Source organism: Sesamum indicum, linkage group LG8 (assembly GCF_000512975.1).
Source record: "Sesamum indicum cultivar Zhongzhi No. 13 linkage group LG8, S_indicum_v1.0, whole genome shotgun sequence".
Lineage (NCBI taxonomy): Eukaryota > Viridiplantae > Streptophyta > Magnoliopsida > Lamiales > Pedaliaceae > Sesamum > Sesamum indicum.
The window spans coordinates 16,027,312-16,041,400 of record NC_026152.1 but is presented as its reverse complement, the minus strand read 5'-3'; the positions used below and the strand labels follow the sequence as shown (position 1 = coordinate 16,041,400).

The window sequence follows — 14,089 nt, the reverse complement described above, 5'->3', positions numbered from 1 at the left end:
TTTCTCATTTTATATTTAGATGATTAATCTTTATGGGTAGTAACAACCAGCAACAAGTTAATTTGGAGTAATTTTGATAAATTGGAACTTTTGCAAGAACTCCAAGTCAAAATTTTATGTGATGCAATTCAAGTTGACAATTGCAACATTTTTAAATTTATATTCTGATTTAATTTGGATAAGAGAATAATTCGTAATTTAATAATTTATTTTAAAAAAAATATTTGTTGGTAATAATTATGAAAAGTATTGGGTACGGTGCAACATACGGGACAAATACCAGTATGTATACGGATAGACAAGTATATATTGTCAAAATTAGGACCATCAAGATCCCGAGCAATTCGGCTCGGAAAGAGCTTCGGAAAGTAGAATCAGATAACAATTTAAAAAGAAAAAAAATAAGTGACTGCAAAGAGGGAAGAGAAAGGAGGGAAAAAAGAAAGAAAGAAAGAAAAGCAATGGTGGAAGCCATAGAAGAGCACAAAGTTTTCTTGATCAAATAATCATCTTTTGTATTTATTTATTTCTATTTGTATTTCTTTTTCTGGGTTTGGTTTTTCTTCTTCGCTCGATCTTTCTTCCTATATCTTCCCCACAGTTTCTCTATCTGCTCTCGTCTTCTTCCAAGAAATTGTTGTGTCCCTCTTCACATATTAAGAAGACCATATTCAAAGATTGGAAGATACGTACATACATTCTGCTTTTTTGCAATCTATACATGTGTATAGAGGTGACGAATGCCTGTAGAGGGAAGCATGCATTTTGGTTCTTGAATGCTTTGGAGAGTTTTCTTGGGGAATAGATTCTTGATCGAGGATTTGTTGGTGGGGTGTTGTGGTTTAAGCAGCATTAATGGCGGAGGGGCTGTTGCAAGTTGATGTGGCGTCAGTGGTGGAAGATGTGCTCCAACAGCATGGGAAGAGACTGAGCGACATTGATTTGGCCTCAAGAAAAGCTGAGGAAGCTTGTATGTTTAACGCTGATGAGTCTTTTCTTTTCTGTGTTTGATCATTGTTGATCATCTTTTTTATAATGTTTGTCTGCAATTGATTTTTTTTTTTAAAGAATTGTGTTGTTTGTGGATTGAGCATGTTTGTTTGGTACTATTTTCATTTGTTTGATGTTGAGCATTATTAATCTTGGTTATGCATTTCTTTTCGTAATGTGTTTGGGATGTGAATTTGTCACATTCTTTGATTTGGGGTGGCAATAATGGGATTGATTATTATAGGGATCATTTGTAATGAGAGAGTTGTGTTGCAGCATCAAGAAGATGTGAAGCTGCTGGATGGTTACGGAAGATGGTCGGAGTTGTTCTAGGAAAAGATTTGCCGGATCAGCCTTCTGAAGAAGAATTTAGACTTGGCTTGCGAAGTGGGATAATACTTTGCAATGCGCTTAACAAGGTTCAGCCTGGTGCTGTGACAAAAGTAGGGGTTATCTTATTCTTCATTGTTCTTGATTTTGTGTTTTGATGCGCGTATGATTGACTTTGAGTGTTGGTTTACTTCTAGGTAGTTGAGGCGCCTTCTGATACTGTTATAGTTCCTGATGGAGCTGCTCTCTCTGCATACCAATACTTTGAAAACATTAGGAACTTTCTTGATTCTGTTGGGGGAATGGGAATTCCAGTTTTTGAAGCCTCTGATTTGGAACAGGTATGTAGTATAATTTTGTAGTATCTGGCTTGACGGATATGTGTTTATATACTAGTTGATTCTTATCTACATCAACGTAGAAATGAGAAATTGAAAACTGTTTGAATCAAAACATTAGGGAGGGAAGTCTTCCAGAATTGTGAATTGTGTTCTGGCCCTGAAATCATACAATGACTGGAAAGAAGGAGGTGGGAGAGGAGTATGGAAATTTAGTGGAACCTCAAAGGCCCCTTCAATAGCCAAGCAATTCGTCAGAAAAAATTCTGAGCTGTTTATGAATTCACTCTCAAGGAACTCATCCATTAATGAGAAGTCTTATGATAGTTTGTCAAGTGAGCAGAACTCATGCAGTGATCTTGGGCAGGACAGTAGTGAAACGGTTTGCGCTCTTACTGCTCCTATAACTAACAACATAGCTATTTTGTAAAACATCCAGTAAAGTGATTTCATGGTTCAAATTACAGGGTATCTCTAATTCCTTGCATATACTTGTTCGTGAACTTCTTTCTGATAAGAAGCGAGAAGATATCCCCATGGTGAGTAATCTTTTGCTTGTTCCTAGGTGCAAAGAGTAGACCAGAACTGAGAACTGTCCTTCTGTTTTTAGTTCCTTAGTTCATCATGTGCGGCTTCATTGAGCAATACAAACAGAATTTATCTTCAATAGAACTGCACATGCTACAAAGCCCAAGGACAGCATAAAAGAACTGCTTGCACATAAGAATTGAGGTATTTAATAGGAAAGGAAATTGTTCATTTGCTCTCTGATGCAAAAACAAGCTATGAACCAACCCAATTGGACGTAGAGCTATATTGTATTCACTGGTGTTCAATGCTCGCACCTACTTTGTTAATTGATTGCAAACATGGTTAATGCCATAAGGCACTAACTAAAAATGGGGTTGAAATGAATGGAGTTAGTGACTCTTATATTAACCAGAAAAGGATAACTCTCGAAGGTTTCAGGTTCACCAGAGTTTGCTTTGTTATACAGAATTACCACCATTAGAATGATCAAAATTTTCTGACTTTCTTTCATATGCAACAGAAAATGGAAAAGTAGAAATATAGAAAGTTTTAATCTGATCAGAGTGCACTTTCGTATGACGAATACCATTAGAACAATTGACATGTGTTGACAAATTTAATCAGAATGGTCTGAGACGTATCAATCATATAATCTTCTACTTCCAAGAAACTCAAGGAGTTCAGTTTGCAGGTTGTGGAGAATATGTTGAGTAAAGTTATGGAGGAATTTGAACTTCGGTTGGCAAGGCAAAATGATCAGGTAAAGCTGGTACTTTGACTATATACCGTTCAGTGTCACATTAAAACAGTCTTTACTGTTCATTCCTCTTGCAACAGCATGCATGTGTAATATGATGTCATTATTTGTAATTTATGATTTTGAAAGAATAGGAAACAAATTTGACTACTGTTTTCCATTGTTTCGGTATGACAGGTTAGATCAACTTTGAGAGATATGGGTGTTCCAAGTTACAACAAGCATGAGGAGATAGAGGTCTGACTACAAGCGCATTTTGAAGATGTTTATAGATCTTCATTACATAGTGTTAACTTTTTCTGTTTTTATGTCAGATCGCAAACATAGTGGAAGAGAAGAGTTGGTCTGAGAATGGTTTTCACGATGGCAGATCAAAAGGAGATGATTTGAATCACCAAGGCGTGGTTGAGCACCAGCAAAGAAGCATACAGGTTAGCCACAACAGAATTAACTGTAAAAACAAACTCAACTCCATTTTGGAATTGATACGAACATTTATTTCATTATGTAGGCACTCAAGAATACACTTCATTCTACTAAAGAAGACGTGCAAATGCTATGCATGAAGTATCAACAAGAAATCGACAATCTAGGTATGGATTTATTCTTTAGTCATGTCCTGTACTGGGACAAAACCTGAATCAAGAATTAAATTCTTTTTGATACTTGTCCGGTGATAGGTAAACACCTAAATGGTCTGGTTAGCGCAGCTTCAGGTTACCAAAAGGTTCTTGAGGAGAATCGCAAACTATACAATCAAGTTCAAGACCTCAAAGGTAAAACTCTATTGATTTGTATACTTACTATGGACCGGAATATCATCTAGACATGGTGATAATGTGGTTTTATGCATGCTATTGATAGGAAATATAAGGGTCTATTGCCGAATACGACCTTTCTTACCTGGGCAGCCAACCGGTTCGAGCACTGTGGAAGTTATAGATGAAAAGACTCTCACAGTGCTCACTCCTTCAAAATATGGAAAGGGCAAAAAGTCGTTCACTTTTAACAGGGTTTTCGGTCCATCTGCAAGCCAAGGTTATTGAGGTCCCTAATAGTATTTTTCTTTTCATAAGTAACCATGGGAAGACTTTCTTGAAGCATCATATTTTCCCTCTTCGTTTCTTCCATTTCTGCAGAAGAAGTATTTTCAGACACACAGCCACTGATACGTTCTGTCCTTGATGGGTATAATGTGTGTATATTTGCTTATGGTCAAACTGGATCCGGAAAAACACATACAATGGTAAGAGATTAAGGTCCTGTTAAAGAAACTAATATAATATGTATTGGATAAGGATCTTCATTTTCTTGTTATTGGAATTAAAATAATAACATCTGGAAGCTTATCAAGTATCATACTCTTTAGAGTACTGTAATATCTGTATCTTACTTTGAAATGTCTATCCTGTAATCCACAGACAGGACCAAAAGAACTTACAAAAGAGAGCATAGGCGTAAATTACAGGGCACTGAGTGATTTGTTTCTTATCTCAGAACAGAGAAAAGACAGCATTTCCTATGATGTCTCTGTTCAGATGATTGAAATCTACAATGAGCAAGTTAGAGATCTCCTTGCAACTGATGGTGTCAATAAAAGATATCCTTAGACCAAACTATTTGTATATTTGTCATTCTGCTTTCCACTTAGCTCATGGTAATTTTTTTTCCTTAACCCCTGAACACATTAGAAATTCGGAACAACTCCCAGAATGGTTTCAATGTACCAAGTGCAAATCTTGTACCTGTTACATCAACAACTGAGGTCCTGAATTTGATGAACCTTGGGATGAAACATCGTGTAGTTGGTTCCACTGCAATGAACGACAGAAGTAGTCGTTCTCACAGGTATTGTGTTTATACTTTACTGCTCATTTAAACTTTTCATTCAACTTTCTCGAGTCTTCGGTGGGAAAGCATGAAGAAAGAGTGGTTTAACTACTGATTGTTGTTTTCTCCTAGCTTCTAATGTCCATAATCATTAGTGAGAGGAAGAACAAATGATATCCATTTACATAACTTACTGGATAGTCTTATTAAGCCATGTTGCTGTTCATGGGAAAAGAACCATGTAAACTCATCTAGAATGTCTTATTTATAAAGCATATGTGATTTGTTAACTGAGCTTGAATTACCATATTTACAGTTGCCTCACAGTTCATGTTCAAGGAAGAGATTTGAGTTCTGGTTCAATTCTTCGTGGTTGTATGCATCTGGTTGACCTGGCAGGAAGTGAAAGAGCTGATAAAACTGAGGCTGTTGGTGATAGATTGAAGGAGGCTCAACATATTAATCGTTCTCTATCTGCTTTAGGAGATGTAATATCCTCTCTTTCACAAAAGAATTCACATGTCCCTTACAGAAACAGTAAGCTTACACAGTTGCTTCAAGATTCACTAGGTAAGATATCACAATCCATTGCATGTCTACAATATATTTTCCCCTCTCGTGACACTAATTAAGATCTCGATCCTTGTGTTTGTAGGAGGTCAAGCAAAGACTCTTATGTTTATTCATATCAGCCCAGAGCCCAATGCTCTTGGAGAAACCATTAGTACTCTTAAGTTTGCTGAACGTGTTTCAACAGTTGAGCTCGGTGCTGCTCGAGCAAACAAAGAGAGTGTTGATGTCAGAGAACTAAAAGAACAGGTTACACCTTGTACTACTATAAACTTATTGACATAGCTGGTGTGACCTATTTTCTTCATTTTCCAATATATCACGTAAACTATAAGCATTCTCTGCTCCCATAATTTTGTGGCGCTTTGAGTGGCAAGTTATTGTTCCCCGTTGCATTCTTATTTATATGGCTCAAAATCGAAGACAAAATTTCCCGCTTGCCACTTGTGCCTTACTATTTTCTGTTCAATGAAGATGATCATTTAGCTAATTACATGCAGATAGCTAGTCTTAAAGCTGCCTTAATGCGGAAAGAGAGAGGAGAATCTGGCATTCAACAATCCAGATCTATAAGCCCTGATGGAGTAATAGCTAGATCTTCTGGATCTTCTCCGTCGCATTCATCTTGTCAAAGTCTTGCAGATATCTGTAAGGCAGAGGTAAGGAGTTCTACTATACTAACTGAGCTTAGGAGAACCAACAACTTGTTTTCTTAATTATATAGAGAAGAACCAGTTTTGCTTTTTGAACTTAATGACTTGATCGAGGATTAGATAAGCATTGAGAGAAATACACATTACTAGCTTCTGATATTATACCAACTAATGTGTTTACTCAAAGTTCACTGATGCTTATTCAATAGAGCGAAGGATCCCGCTGGATACTGCTTGGCCTAGCAAAATCACTTCTAAAAGTCCTATCGAGGATTTCTTTATGAATAACGACTTTATCCTACTATTTGTTGGAATATTTCATCATTAAGGTTGAAAGCTGTTTTGTACTCTTCTCTGCAGGGACGGAGTAACCCATTAACAATTTCAAGAGTTCAGAGCTTTGATAATCAGGATTTTATGGATTCACCTCCGTGGCCAGCATTTAGTAGTCTGGGGTCAATGGAAGAAGGTGATTGGGTTGATCAGGTTATTGTGAAGAAGCAAGGTGGTTTGAGTGGCGATAATAACCTAGTAAAGTGGGACGAAGACGGTAGACAGTCACCTGAGATGTTCTATCAGAAGCAGAGTCTTGAAAATTCTAAGGTGTACCCCTTACAATCTTTGAAAAAACTTTCGGACCATGGACGATTCAGCCTAGATCACAGTTTGGGGAGTACTCCATATGAAGCCAGAGCCAAGAGTGAACCAGATCACCTGGAAGCTGAAACTAGTGATTGTTCAGAGATAGATTACCAATGGCAACTCAATGTTCCTCGTTCTAACTGCATGCCTAATGGTGTAACAGCAAAAGTCCAGAGAGCTAGCCCAAAGCCCATAAAGAGCCCAGAAACAAGGTAACCTTCATGGATTTACACAAGTACTTGCTTTATCTCTGAGGATGCATCGATATGAATGGAAGCCTTTGAAGTGTGAATTATGAAGTTGACTATAGAACATTAATGCACAGAATATTTATTCATGATCCTTTCCCACTTTTATGTTTCTAACTTTATTTTCATCGTTAGGAGCCTAATGCCTCAACCAAGGAGAGTCACCAATGGGATGCGTTCCCCGTTGCATAAATATGGGAGACAACCAGCTTCTGCCGATGGAAAACGGAGACCAGGCAGTCTGAAGTGAGAGCTGCACTAGTGTGTGTGGATTATTATACACAAACCAGGTTGTAATATGTTGCAATGAGGATGTGGTTGTTTTGAGCTTCGTTTTCTTTCTGTGAATTATTTAGTTAGGCATTCATTGATTGAGAGGTGCATACGCAGAGGATGGCAATACTTCTCATTGCCATATCTCTATTTCTTTGAACTTTCTTCTCTTCTCCCAAATTCCAGTGGTGATTTTAGGTTTTTTGATGTCCCACTGATAGAGTGTTGCTGTTAATATATGAATTTGTCATTTTTTTTCTTTTCTTTTTCCCAAAAAAAAAAATACTGTACAAAACAAGGAAAAAAAATGCTATAAAGAAAGAATTTTTTACCTCTATTCTGTTTTTTCTGTCTTTTTTCTTTTTACTTTTTCCGTTGCATTATTATATTGTACTGATATAAGGTGGAACCAGAAATTTTAAGCATTATGATGAATGAGATGATTGTACAAAATATAGATCAAAATAAGAGTTGAAAATTTTGAAATTCTTTGTAATATGGAAATATCCTTTATAAACAAATATTTATTATTAGACATCTGAAATTCCTACCCTCAAATCCATCGATTAAAACGCAATGTTGGAGGAAATGATATTATGAATGAAATGTAGGGTGGAATCTCTAGTCGTTATGAGCTACACATTGATTAACAGGTATTGTTCTCAAAAGTGCAATCTGGTTTGTGTTTTACTATGGTTCAGAATTATGGTATCGATGATAATATTGATTTGTATAGATCAATCGATTACAACGTATCAATATACTTTTGGACAATATGAAATAGATATATTATAGGACGTTTAAAAAGTTCTAAAAGAATTAATAAAATTCTAATGTGTATATATAATATATAAGTGACACAAATTGCTACTTAAAGAGAGACAATCTTTTATTAGGTCAAGTTTGAATAAAGTTAATAATAAAAGTGAAACAAAACCACACAATTAATAACTGTGACATAATTGTTTGTAGTTTCAGCGAGATGATTCATATGACAAGCAAATTTTACATTCGTGTTCCTGCTATTGAGTTTTTGAAATATACATAATTGATGCATGGGACATGTTAAGGTTAACATCTACTTATTTTTTATTTCAGTTTCAAATTTGAAACATAGCTACAAGATATTTTCTAATTATTTACAATTTATTAAAAACAGTTTGAAGATACAGCTGCATAATCAAAAGAAAATTAAATTATAATAAACAATAAATTAAATATTAAAGAAAAAAACAGGCCAAAAAAAAAAAAGACGCCAAAACAGTGTTCTATATTAATATATAGTATAGTATAGTCGACAGAATCTGCCAATTCTTTTAAAACTTCGGACGTTTAAAAAACCAAAAGTAAACTTAGTTTTTTTGGTATACAACAATGATATCCCAGTTACTCCAAGCAACTACTTGTCATATGTTACAAGGCAAAAAGACTTGAGCTCCAGTAAAAACATAAACGCTACATGGATGTACGTTCATTTCTCCAAAGCCAGGAAGATTGAATATAAGAACAAACTAAAATTCGACAACTGATGATTCTTTTCAACGCGATTATTTCATACAGTCAAAAGGGAAGTCAAGTGCATTTAGAATGGACACAACCACATACACACGCAACCAGATGTGGGCATTGTCCTTGTCTCGATGTTGCCCAGCGGTGATCATAAAACTAGATTGATCATCTATAGTTTAACAGAAATGACATCAACCTACTGTCAACTAATTCAGCAGTCCCACCCCGAGAACAGAATATATCAATCAAGAAAGAAAATAGATTGGGGATATTCAGTAAAGCCAACTTGAAGCAAGAACTAATTTACATTGCAAGATGCCTATTGCATTAGTACTCGTATGGAAACATAAATCTTCCTTGACCTGCGCGGACAGTTGAAATCAACAACATCCAGTCATTATAATCCAACTCTTCATCTGTTCGTTCATGCAGAAAGTAAGATTTATGAAGTTACTCACTGCAACTCCACTATAATAACCCTTCACCTGCAAGCATCACACACCAGTCAAATTATACCGACAGATATTAAGAGCTAATATTGCTGAAGGCAACTGAAGAACTGGTTTTTCTTCACCATCAGGGATTGCCAACTCAACGGAGGTCATCACAAACATAGTATAAACTTCATCAATAATGAATGGGTGTAGAAGACAACTTACGCAGCTCGTCAATGGAAATATCATTCATGCTTTCTCCTGCCTTTATAAGCCGTACCCTTCCTGTAAGAGTAGCATACTAAACCACGAGGAGACTTGATAATAAAAGAAAAGAACAATTAAGAACCAAAGCTTTTAACAATTGAGCTTTTATATGTTTTACTAAAATGAAAAAACTAGTCCATATGTTTGAGATTCCATCAGAGAGCCTCATATTGATCATATACTTTACAACCATATTGCGGCCATGTAACCCAAAATGAAAAAAACTTTAATATAGTTACGCATCAGAAAAGTGTCCTTTAAGAAACTGAAATTACAGAAGGTGCATGATTCCAAAATGCTTTTGCTTCAACTACTCAAGAATTGTACCTTCTACTTATTTGTTTTCAAGTATAGGCTCCTGATGAGAAACATCCATGTTGAGATTCCACAAACATGAATCAGCCAAAACTAAAAATAACTATGAGAAACATAACTCAGCAATTCAAACATTTAGAATTGATCAGCCTCATGTCTAGGAGTAATTCATAGTTCTGTAAACCAACCGAATTGAACCGAAACTGAAAATTCGGCATGTTTCGGAATAGAACAGGAAAATTCAATTCAGCATTCAGTTTTTTTAAAAACAAAATAATCAGTATTCGGTTCGATTTTGGTTTTTTTAGTTTCGGTTTACTAAATCAGATAGAATGCCAAAATATTATTTTTCTATATTTTTATATTTAATTTTCAAAATTAATTATTTGTTATACTATTTTTTTATTATAGTTATTAAAATTTTAAAAAATAAATAATAAGTATAATTATTATTTTTAATATATAATTTTCTACTATTTTTTATATTTTTAACAAAAAATTTGGTGTATCGAAAACCAAACTAAAATACAGAAAAAAATTCAATAATTACCGAAACCAAACCGAACTAATCAGTTCGGTATTTGACATAGTACTCTGGCATACTGAGTTTTCAGTTTATCAAAATCTCGGTTTGGTTCTGTTCCTTTATATCGAATGAAGACTCCTACTCAGGTCACTCCTTCGTCTGGCCCATTTCACTAATCTGTTATCAGTCTGCACCAATCATTTTACACCAAATAGCACTTCTATGCTTGTGTGGCCTCGAATTACTCTCACTTGTTAATATCCTAACGTAAAAATTTTCAATAATAAATCCTTTACAGTTGTTATTTCATATCCTAAAAGTTTTTGGCCTCCGGCCGCATATCCCATTAATATCCAAAACTCAGAATGCACAACAGTCAACAAAGTAAAGTTCTTTTGCTTCTACTGATTTTACTAAAGTTTGCCGTTCCTCATTCTTAAGAACATGGGATCAAAACTTCAACTAAACTCTAAGTTATGACTTATGAGCAGAATAAAGCACACATATGATATCAAAATAATCGAGAATTGAAAGCACAGAGTCGTAGAAAAGAGGGCAAGTTGATTCCACAATGATCTATTTCAATCAAGTCTATGGTGATGTTAAATGAACATCTAACTGGTGCCGTAATGCACAAGGCTGCATAGTTTGAACCAACCATAGATTAAATCAATAATAATTATGCTCTTACTTTGGCCTCAGACAGAAACATATTGCTTGAAAATCAAGATAGGGAAACTTCGCATATGACAATCAAATGATGTAACTAGAAGAGTTTTTGGTCATGGCGTACAAAATATATTCTCCATGGTATCATAGACTTAAAAGTGCACTTGAATCCAAAACAAACGGTGAGTTCAACTGTCCATGGAGAAACAGGAGGAAATAATATAAAGGAAGACCAAAGACCATTCATATATCTTGAGGCAATTACCACCACTGTAAAAAGAATACTAACACAGTACTCATACATGTGCACAAAATTTGTGTATAAATTAATGAGGTTGAACATACATAAAAGAAGGAACATAATAATTACTGACGAGAACAATGGCACACACATCAACGAAACTAATCAATGAGAAATTAGATGAACAGCTTTTGGACATCAGCCATCGTGCAAAATTAGCAGCTGAGACAAGACAGAAGGGACATAAAACACACCAAAAGAGTGCGCAATTAAAAGTTCAAGATCTCATACCATCACGACGCACACAAATTTCAGGTATGCTTTTTATGTCACCATTGATGCTGTCGTTATAGACTCTTGTTTCGATATCACCCTCAACATAGACTGAAGAACTGGAAACAAGCTCCATTTATTAGACAGAAATTCAAATAAAAAAATGCTGCTAAATCGAAATAATCCATTCCTACTTTTTCACAAGTTGTTGAACGGCATAAGCTCCAAGCATAGGGTTATGCACTGCAATCCGATGCCACTGAACAGGTTTTGGTAAGTCATTTGCACCCACAAGCCTCTGATCAAACATGCCCCCTGTTCCCACAGTAAATGTCGTTACAGTTTTACCGTTCCTCAAGATCTTTTGGACTGGAGCTTGACCAACTTTTCCACATATAATAGCCTGGCCAGCAAGAAAAAAGCATGAAATGATATCCTAATAAATAAAGAAAAGTAGACAACACCCTCAGTAGCAGAATTGAGGACATGAAAACAATGTTTAGAAAAAATTAACTCAAAGCAAATTAACCATAGCATTGAGAATGTTATTCATTTAAATCTTAGATTCCATGAAATTGGATGCGAACTTGTTTTCCTGGATCTTTACACAACTTCGTGGTAAAGCCCACATCAGGGAGAATTCCACATTGAAATATCTATTTCACTAGGGTTATAGCTTGTGCTAAATCCTATATAACTCACCAGAAACAGAAGTGTGGCTTAGTAATAGGACACATCCAAAATGTTGAATGAACTCAACAAGATTTCAAGAACAAGAACTGATACTGAAATTTTAGTGGCCAATAAATAATAAGAAGAATTGCATGCTTTACCATAAAGGTATACTAAAATAAAAACCAAGCAATATCTTTTAGCATGTTTTCTGAAGGTACCATGCTCGTACCCTGTGGACACCACGAAAATTCCACCCTTTTCTGGGATCGACACCCTGGAGTTGTAACTCTGGCTTCTCGGGCAGAAAATCATCATCATCAATATCCAAACCACCGCCTGCCCTCGCATTATCATTATCATTATCATTGCCCGAGTCGAATGACCCAGTGGAAAAGCAAACCTTTGAGCTCCCTTGCAGACCTATGGCTATCATTGATAAAGAAAAAAGAAACTTTTATTTAAAGAAGAAAATCTGGCAATCCGCATAGTAAATAGCAGTTTCAAGTAATGCCCACCAATATTCAATAAAATTCTTCAATAAAACAAAGGAAAATGATAAATGTCCAGCGCCAGGAAAAACGCACAAAAGAATTCACTGTATAGGGTTGGTGAGGATTCAAGTAATGCTCGTGCCAAATGACCTCAGTCGAGGAGAAACTTCGAGCCACCTTGCAGCACCCATAGTAAAACAATTTACCAAAAGAAGGACCAAACCCATTTGACGAATCATAAAGAAAAAGATAAAATCGTCATACTGCCCTTCAAATGTTGGCTAAATTTCGTAAATGAAGGAGGAACAAAAGAGCCTGTGCTAATACAATTCAAGAAGTGAAGGAAATATGCACGCAATAAACATGAATAGATTGAGGCGATTACCCGTGGAGGAAGAGAAGGACGTAGCGATTGTAGGAACTCGGAGGAGCTTGAGGAATTTAGGGGCGAGGGAACTCATTGCTGCAAATGAAAGGTGAAGTTGCAGTGGAACAGAGGGCGTGAGCGTTACAAGGGTTTAAGAACTTGGGTTTTATGTAGTGTGGGGTATAGTTGAACTGGGGAGTGTTTGGTATCATTTTTTAATGTCAGTAGTCTCTTGTCACCTTATTTCTTGAACTGCTTCATTTCCTTTAGAAATATCGATGCATCCAATAAATTTAAATATATTGAATAATATAATTATAAATTAAATTTTATTTTGTTTTTAAAAAAGAAAAGACATCTGTTTGTGAAACTTAAAAGAAAATAGTTTTAAATTAAAAGTTAGAAGAATTTTGAAAAGTGATCGTAAGTATTTTAGTTAGAAAAATCATATGCGTTCTAAACTAGATATGAAAATTGTAGGGAACTGGGAAGTTGATTTTCTTGGACAATTTTTGCCAATGGTTTCGCCTGAAAAGTGTCTCAATTGGCAAAAATAAATAGATTTGTAGGTGTCTGCAACTGTTCTTTCCTTCTTTCTTTCTTAGTTAGAAGAATTAAGATGTATCCTTCAAACATAACGACTACTTTTAAAAGTTTTGAATTAGTATCTATAACCAATTACCCCAAGAATAGGCCATCATTTTACACCCACTTCCCCCACATTCTACCCAACTTCTCTACAGCTGTTGAAGACCTTAAATGCAATGCTAATAATTTCTGCAGAATTAAAAAGGAGCAAGTTGACAAAAGGCAATTCATGTTGCTAAGATCTTCAACCTCATTAGCATTAGTGAATCATGCAGGATAGAAACCAACATATAAGCACTGATGAAAGCAGTGCACATGGCAAGCAGCAAAGGGAAAAGGGTCCAAAACGAAGAAACGTTCTGGCAAAGAAGATTGGTGCTATCATATCCAGTACTTGTGGCAGCAGAAGCAAGGCACAAGAGATGTGTGTCGATGAAGCAAAGGTGTGCAGTATGGGAAACAAGAAGAGGCATCACCAGGTTGCGTTAAACAAGTCTCTCTCGTTTCATGCAAAGGGAAAACGGAAAGGTAATAGCAGAAATCAGTCTCATGAGGCTAATAAACGATGTCTG

At 35.7% G+C, this 14,089-nt stretch overlaps 2 protein-coding genes across 3 annotated transcripts; one reads left to right on the top strand and one right to left on the bottom strand.

The window, feature by feature from the left end:
• Positions 393–7,452, top strand: LOC105168936 (kinesin-like protein KIN-14I). The gene is made up of 19 exons (XM_011089150.2): positions 393–970; positions 1,267–1,433; positions 1,518–1,661; positions 1,780–2,040; positions 2,126–2,197; positions 2,881–2,949; positions 3,124–3,183; positions 3,261–3,377; positions 3,458–3,539; positions 3,627–3,722; positions 3,811–3,984; positions 4,086–4,192; positions 4,368–4,546; positions 4,633–4,794; positions 5,093–5,346; positions 5,432–5,595; positions 5,847–6,005; positions 6,360–6,853; positions 7,025–7,452. Exons 1-19 carry the CDS (start codon positions 856–858, stop codon positions 7,137–7,139), a joined length of 2,991 nt encoding a protein of 996 aa, XP_011087452.1. The 5' UTR covers positions 393–855; the 3' UTR covers positions 7,140–7,452.
• LOC105168935 (single-stranded DNA-binding protein, mitochondrial) lies at positions 8,770–13,137 on the bottom strand. Of its 2 annotated transcripts, XM_020695661.1 has the most exons (7): positions 12,948–13,137; positions 12,301–12,497; positions 11,591–11,799; positions 11,415–11,515; positions 9,331–9,390; positions 9,130–9,156; positions 8,770–9,033 (listed from the first exon to the last, which is right to left on the bottom strand). In XM_020695661.1, exons 1-6 carry the CDS (start codon positions 13,021–13,023, stop codon positions 9,140–9,142), a joined length of 660 nt encoding a protein of 219 aa, XP_020551320.1. In that variant the 5' UTR covers positions 13,024–13,137; the 3' UTR covers positions 8,770–9,033; positions 9,130–9,139. The 2 variants fall into 2 exon arrangements, with proteins under 2 accessions (XP_020551320.1, XP_011087451.1); XM_011089149.2 differs by having other exon boundaries at positions 8,770–9,156; positions 12,948–13,134.